We start from the raw sequence: 7,786 nt of genomic DNA, 5'->3' as shown, positions 1-7,786 counted from the left end.
GCTAAGGGTCCGCTTGGGCTAAACGTTTCTATCGCCTACTCTAGCTCTCAGGGTCCGCTTGGGCTAAACGTTTCTATAGCCTACTCTAGCTCTCAGGGTCCGCTTGGGCTAAACGTTTCTATCGCCTACTCTAGCGCTAAGGGTCCGATTCTCTGACCGTCCTACCGGAGACAGGTGGCAAATGCTCGTCTTGCATTCCTATAAACAAAGTGTATCGGGAAGCCCTTAAACGTGTGGCCGTCAGGCACAGCTCTCCGTATGGCGTCCTGAAACTCTTCGTTTCCTGCAGATATGCTAGTTGTGCGCTCAAATTCGTAAGACGCCAAAGCTGGTGACAAAAGATAGGACAGCTGGTCTTCCCACACGGTAGTGAGGCCGAGGTCCTGCAGCAGAAAGGGAACCATGAAGAATACATTTTTTTAATCTATGAAGCATAATGAAAATCATATAATCTGGTATACTTCCACAAAGAATTTTGATGAAAGGTATTACAAAGCAACATAAGAGAAGGAATGATTGGTATGAGGTTTTACTTTTAAGATGCGTGTGTGTGTGTGTGTGTGTGTGTGTGTATACACACACATACATGCATCTCCACCTAAGAAAACACCATGCAATATTCCCCATATGAAAGAAGAGGAGGAGTGATATAATTTTAGTGGAACAAGAGTGAGCTCACTAGTCAGGAGGACAGGACTCCTGCCATTAATCAGCTGGCTCCACTCAGCTAATTTCTCTGGGCCTCAGGTCGCTTATTAGAAAATTTGAGTGGGATAGACTAGATGATTTCTGAGATCTCTTTTGGCTTTAAATTCTGTGATTCTGTCTCAGTTTGGGTTTTTTTTTTTTGCCTTTTGGAGGGCAATTGGGGTTAAGTAACTTCCCCATGGTCACACAGCTAGTTTTTTTGTGTGGGTGTTAAGTGTCTGAGGCCGGAACTAACTTGGGTCCTCCTGACTCTGGGCCGGTGCTTTACTCACTGCACCACCTAGCTGCCCCCACCTGTCTCAGTTTTGTACATCCTCTTGAGGCATAAAAATGTTTCACGTTATGTGTCAATGATAAACAGAAAAAATAACTTTAAAAATAGTACATTTAAAAAAATTACATTTTAAAAAACCTTACACAATTTATGAAAACTTAATCTGATTTTATAGTTGCTAAAGTACATTACAGAAAACCTATACAAAATAAAGTTTCAAATTCCTAATATTTGCTTAAAGGAAAAGAAGATTAATCATCCCTACTGAGATGCTGAAGACAAGCATTTTACCTTCAGAATTAATGAATGGGGGTGGCTAGGTGGTGCAGTGAATTGAGTACTGGCCCTGGAGTCAGGAGGACAGACCTAAGTTCAAATCTGGCCTCAGACACTTAACACAAAACTAGACATATAACCTTGGACAAGTCACTTAACCCCAACTGCCCCTACCTTCCCCTCTCCTAAAAGCAAAAAAAAAAAAAAAATTTGGGGGTGGTCAGGTGGTGCAGTAAGAGCCAGCATCGGGAGACCCGGGATCGGTTCTGGCCTCAGATACTTGGCACCCACACAAAAAATAATGGGCCGTGTAACCTTGAGCAAGTTATTTAACCCCAATTGCTTAAAAAAAAAATTAATAAATGATTGCTGTTCCCCCCCCCAATTTTTTTTAATTCCCACCCCTCGCCACAAAGTCACTGAAAAAGCCTCAATATTTTGGTTACTGGTTGCTAAAAGCTATCTTTTTAAAATTTATGATATTTGTTTTAAAAATACTTACCTGTCTGTGTTCTGACACCAGCAGTCTCAGTTGCATCTCAATTTCGTTACTTGTCACTGAAGAATCAATCACTGAAGCACAAAGAGGGGGAAAGGGAGGAAGAGCAGTTGTGGCGCCAGGAGCACAAACGGATTTGATTGCTTCTTCGCTCATGGGTTTCCATTTGGACTCATCATTCAGATCAAACACACAAAGTTCTACTGAGTCAGAAGGCTGGCAGTTTCCCAAAAACATCTGATGATTGAAAACACACCCTATAGTTCGATATGGGTAGAGTGGTTTGGGTTGTTCAACAGCTGGAGGATCATCAGGATTGATGGGTTTATGAATATACCTGAAGATAAAAATGACACACTTCAACATTAAAGATTTTTAAATTAACGAGACGCCATTTTAACAATACAAACACATTCATCTACCACTGCAGGACAGAGCTGCTCCCCAGTGTTGGTCACTTATTTGTTTTTCTTTCTTGTACATTTTCATAATTCAATCACTCACTTCACTTGAATGATAAGACCTCTTGTGAGTTTATGGCCAACACAAAATATTTAATCAAGAAAGTATCATATTGGTCTATGTTGAGAGCTAAATACGGACTTTTATGAAACCTGAGTACAATCACTGTTATTTTTCTAGATATGGATTCTGTCATATGTACATACACATATTTACATACATATATACATGCATGCAATACATTTATTTTCTTTGCTTTTGAGAATACTCCTTTTAGGAGAGTTGCTTATTTTGAACCAATAATATTGTTAAGTTTGCAGGTCAAACTAAGCACACTTAGTTAACAACTAAAATAAGGTAGCTATACCAAGAAGAACTAAGACTATTGATCTTTCCTAAACAAAACAACTTAAATTTATATGGCATTTTAATTTATTATAATCACAAATTCTCCAAGGTAGGCATTATCACATTATTATCACAAATATTATTATTCGGGGTGGCCAGGTGGCACTGTGAGTAAGAGGGCCAGCCCTGGAGTCAGGAGACCCGGGATCGCTTCCAGCCTCAGACACTTAACACCCACACAAAATAACTGGCTGTGTAACCTTGAGCAAGTTACTTAACCCCAATTGCTTATAAAAAAAAAACAAAAACGAATATTATTATTCCTCTTATACATATGAGGAAACTTAGGTCCAGAGAAACTGTCGCATTTCCATGGTCAGAAACCAGAGTTAAATTGAGGACTCACAATTTCAGTGTGTACTCTGTCCTCCACACCAGAGCATTATTATATAAATGTGCCCACAAAATCAAAATTGTTGTTCTTGTTTTTTCAGTTGTATCTGTCTTTGTGACCCCATTTAGGGTTTTCTTGGCAAAGATCCTGGAGTAGTTTGCCACGTCCTTCTCCAGCTCATTTTACAGATGAGGAAACTGAGGCAAATAGGGTTAAGTGACTTGCCCAGGGTCATACTGCAAGCAAGTGAATGAAGCTGGCATGGAACTCATCAAAATGAGTCTTCCCAACTCCAGACCTGGAGTTCTATCCACTGTGCCACAGAGCTGCCCTAATTAAAGTCATTCACTTCAAAATTGGCATATAAGCATTTTTTTTTTTATAAAGCAATCGGGGTTAAGTAACTTGCTCAAGGTTACATGGCCAGATATTTCTGGGTGTGGTGCTGAGTATCTGAGTCCGGATTTGATCCAGGTCATCCCGACACTGGAGCCGGTGCTCTTACTCACTGAGCCACCTGGCCGCCCCTATATAAGCATTTCTAAAGATAAACATGGTTTTATTTGACTGACATTCTTGAGGAGTTCTTCATATCATACTTTTTTACTGTAACTTAAAAAATCCAACTTCTATGCAACCTTAGGAATAGTTGGTAGTAAACTTGTTTATAGTAACAATTTTATGTCAAATAAGCTGAAATGTTGGTTTAATTTTATTATGAATGTACCTCAATAAGAGAGATTTGTTTAAAGGAAAACAAACTTTTATAGGTCAAAAGTTTCTTGTTATTCACTTACCTAGTTGCCTTAATTGAAATATTTACATGACCATATAAAGATTAGAAAATTAAAATTACGAGGCAGCTAGGTGGTGCAGTGAGTAAAAGCATGGGCCTGAGTTTGTTTCCGGCCTCAGACACTTAACACCCACACAAAAAAAACCTAGCATTGTAACCTTGGGCAAGTTACTTAACCCCAAATGCCCTCCAAAAGGCAAAAAAAAAAAAAAGAAAATTAAAATTACTCTACTATAGACATTTCAAATCACATGTCAATACAAACACTGAAATTATATTAAAAATACTGTTATCTTTGTCTAATGAAATTTTTGGGAGGAGAGGAAGGGTGAGGCAATTGGGGTTAAGTGACTTGACCAGAGTCATACAAGTCAGTAAGTGTCAAGTGTCTGAGGCCAGATTTGAACTTAGGTCCTCCTGACTCCAGACCTGGTGCTCTATCCACTGTGCCACCTAGCCACCTCTGTCTAATCAATTTTTAAAAATTAAGTTTACTGACCTATGCCCTGTTAAACTTTCCCAAAAAGTAATGGTGCCATCAGTCCCACATGTCATGACCCATGCATGAGGGACTCCTTTAGCCTTTGTTCCTACACAAACAAAGGCTTCTAATCCATATCCAAGGAGAAGACTGCACAAAAGGTTAGCATGGTCTTCACAGTCACCCTAGGAAATGAAGAAAGTGCATTAAAATATTTATCAATTGTTTTCCAGAATACATAAAAAATACAAAACAGAGATCTATAAATAAGTTTCTTTGGTTTCTAATCAGTCCAAAAAGTCAGAGCCAATGTGATAAAATGTCTATGAAGTTCAAAAATAATCAGCAATTTTGGGGTTAAAGACAAATTCTGCTATAAATTTGAGGGTTCACAAAACAAGTGTTCTCCTAATGTGCAGTTTTATTTTTACAAGTAATATTTTTAACTTGGAAACCAAGGAGTTGGAAATTCTGAGTCTTAGCACCATCAAAGATTTTGTCTGTTACCTTTGATAAGTCACTGAACTTCATTTTCTGTCAAATAAAAAGATCTGCTACTTTCCATTTATACAACTCATTATCTCTTTTGACAACTACTTTATTATCTAGGGTTTTTAAAAGGGCAGTTAACATGAACCCTAATTTGATCTCTTTATTCATTTCTAGCAAGACTCTATTTAGGTCAAAAGTAAAATTAATTCTTCAAAGTTATTGTCAATTGAGACTAAAAGGAAAGTTAGTCATTTGTGATAGGTTCATCACATGGCAACCCATCTACAGGGTTCTAGTAAGTAATAAAAGTATGTCCTTTATGCTATTATCCTAATATTATAGCAATATTACTATTACCATAAAGTGTTTCCACTATGTTTAATTTTCATTTTTAGTTCTACAATTGAGTTTAATATGACACATTTTAATTACAAACTCATTTCTAAAATTTCTTTTCAAATATAAAACCTCAAAATCTATGTATACCTCCCCACTGAGATGACCTAAACAGGTAAATTGCTAAATTTACTAAACAGATAAAGGAAAAAGTGACTCTCTCTTTTGTGAAAGGAATCACTATATGATTATCTAAAATATTGGACAACCTAAATACACTGCAATGCAGGGTGGTCTCCAACCCAATCTGTGTAAATAACTTTTCTTAAAGATAAATAATATTTATGTTTGACTTTTCTAGAAAATAGCAAGGGCAACAAAATACTTTTTTAAAATTTTAGATGACTGATCAGATTTACTTTTCCAAACACTTTTAGACACATCATTCCACTCTTTTAACTAGTGAATTGTCTTTCATTTCTGCTAGAGATTCATTACATATCTCTGAATACATACCACATATATAATCTCTATCTAATATAGGTTAAAGCAAAATAAGATTGTTTTGAAAATCTCTATTTCTTGTACTGACAGTGTTTCAATAATGTGAATCCTAGAATCTCAGAATCAACTCTAATCTCCAACTACTATCTTTAAAGATATTTATGGAACATGGAAGATGAAGAAACAGTCCAATAATATTTCTAAGTTAAATTATTAAAAATTCTTAATTTTTAAATGTTACAATTTCAAGATATTTGCATTTTCCCCATTTATTTTAACACCATCAACTCTTCCTTTTCACTTGCTGCCCAGGCAATGGGACACAAGTAGGGTGAAGAGACTAGGGTTTTAGGCTGGCTTCTGCCACAATCCACTATTTCATTTGCCATTATATATCATTACTTATGTCCTTAAAAAGAGGTAAATGCCAGCTCTCTCTCCCTATTTTACATGGTTCTCATGAAGAGAAAAAGGAATATAATGACTTAATTCAAGAAACAGGCTGGTGTATAAATGCAAAATGTTACTGTTTTCACTCTCCTTCCTTAACTATTTCATTTTGGTGACTCATCGGCTTTCAGTATTCAGTCTTGTCATTATTTTTCTTCTTAGACGTATTCCCTCCCTAGCCCCCCCGCTCCCCATGGTGAAAGCAAGAGGTTGGGATTTTGAATAATGGTTTAATGTTTAGATTTTTGGGGGGTAAAAATTGAAACAAAAAGTTCAGAGTAACTATAATGGGCTGCTGTAACAATCCTATACCTTGTTTCTACAGAGAAAGGCCAGCAGAGTGCACCACTGTTCGTGTTTACCTCCTCCTCCGATAACAGAGGCTCTTTCATAACCAAGGACATTAACAAATCTTGCTGCTTGCCTTGGAGTATCCAGGAGCCGTCCAGCCCGAAGGGGTCTGACATAAGAGCATACGGGTCTATTTATCCCATTTTCATCCTGAAAATAAGGTACCATCTATGATTAATTTATCTAGGATAAAATGAACAAGAAAAACAAACTTACATTTCTTTAGAAATAAAACTTTAATGTTATTTGTATAGATTCTTTCATTAATTCCACAAGCATATATTAAGCACTTACTATGTGCCAGGTACCATGCAAGGTATGGGTAATACAAGGATAAAAATCAAACAGCCCTGCCCTCAAGCAGTTTCTATTCTGTTGGGGTGGGGGGATCCCCCCACCCCTCTTCCCAGCTTCTCCATCACCACTGAGGGCACCAACACCCTACCAGTCACCTAGCTTCACTACACAGCTATCACCCTTCACTTCTCACTTTCCCTTACTTCTCATATCCAATTTGTTGCCAAGTCCTGTGAGTTCTAGCCTCCGGCCATGTCTCACATATACCCTTTTCTCTCCTCTGACACTGGCGCCATCCTGGCGCAAGCAGTTATCACTTCATGCCTGGACCACTGCAATAACCTGCTGGTTGGTCTCCAGGCCACAAGTCTGTCTTGACCCAGTGCTAGTCCAACTATAGTCACCACACTATAAATGACATCTATTTAAGGTTACATATCAAAAAAAAATATTTAAACAGTCCCTTGGAACGAAAACAAAACAAAAATAATTTGACCTTCCCAGAATCGTGTTTCATCAAAAATGTATTGTATACTGAGATTGCATAACTTGTTCCAACAGGATTTAACCTATATACACAGAGCACCAATTCATTTTGTAAACCATCAAAGCAGTATAGTAAAGTTCACAAGTATTAAGTAAATATAAATATATATAAGTAATATATAAGTAAATCAAGTAAATTTCTCTAATTAAATGAACCAGTTTTTATCTATTTTAAAGAAAATATTTACAGGAAATTTAGAAAAGTCTAGAATCAAACCAGTCTTATAAAATAGTGACCAAAAATTATAAACCAAGTAGGTCAGCCTATTCTTTCACCTAGGAGATACTTAAATAGAAAAAGAAAATGAAACTGGCATTCTATCCTATTTGCTGGGCACAAATTTTGATTTTCTTTGCACGACTATGCTAAATGAAACATATATACCAAAGCAGCTAATGAATATATGCAGATAAATTACTTTGATGCAATCCACAAACCTGTGCAAAAATCTTTACCAGCCTCGAATTATGGGAAGGTCGTATTTGTAGATATTCTCTCCACCACTGCTTAGCATACACAAGAAATAAGCGCTCTCTCTCTGCTGTTTTCTGTCGTTCCAAAGCAAGCTTTA

General features: G+C 37.0%; 1 protein-coding gene across 2 annotated transcripts in view; it reads right to left on the bottom strand.

The window, feature by feature from the left end:
- CEP76 (centrosomal protein 76) overlaps positions 1 to 7,786 on the bottom strand; it is a 24,959-nt gene that overhangs the window by 7,163 nt on the left and 10,010 nt on the right. For both annotated transcript variants that reach the window (XM_069099607.1, XM_069099606.1), the window contains exons 7-11: positions 7,653 to 7,781; positions 6,333 to 6,521; positions 4,257 to 4,423; positions 1,761 to 2,094; positions 166 to 383 (exon numbers count right to left, since the gene is read on the bottom strand). In XM_069099607.1, coding sequence (XP_068955708.1) covers positions 166 to 383; positions 1,761 to 2,094; positions 4,257 to 4,423; positions 6,333 to 6,521; positions 7,653 to 7,781 — 1,037 coding nt within the window. The remainder of the gene's footprint in view (positions 1 to 165; positions 384 to 1,760; positions 2,095 to 4,256; positions 4,424 to 6,332; positions 6,522 to 7,652; positions 7,782 to 7,786) is intronic.

This window comes from Petaurus breviceps, unplaced genomic scaffold (assembly GCF_028583685.1).
Source record: "Petaurus breviceps papuanus isolate PSGF00001 unplaced genomic scaffold, PetGlider_PUasm1.0 38, whole genome shotgun sequence".
Classification (NCBI taxonomy): Eukaryota; Metazoa; Chordata; class Mammalia; order Diprotodontia; family Petauridae; genus Petaurus; species Petaurus breviceps.
The sequence above is the reverse complement of the archived record's forward strand: the minus strand, read 5'-3'. Positions and strand labels throughout refer to the sequence as shown.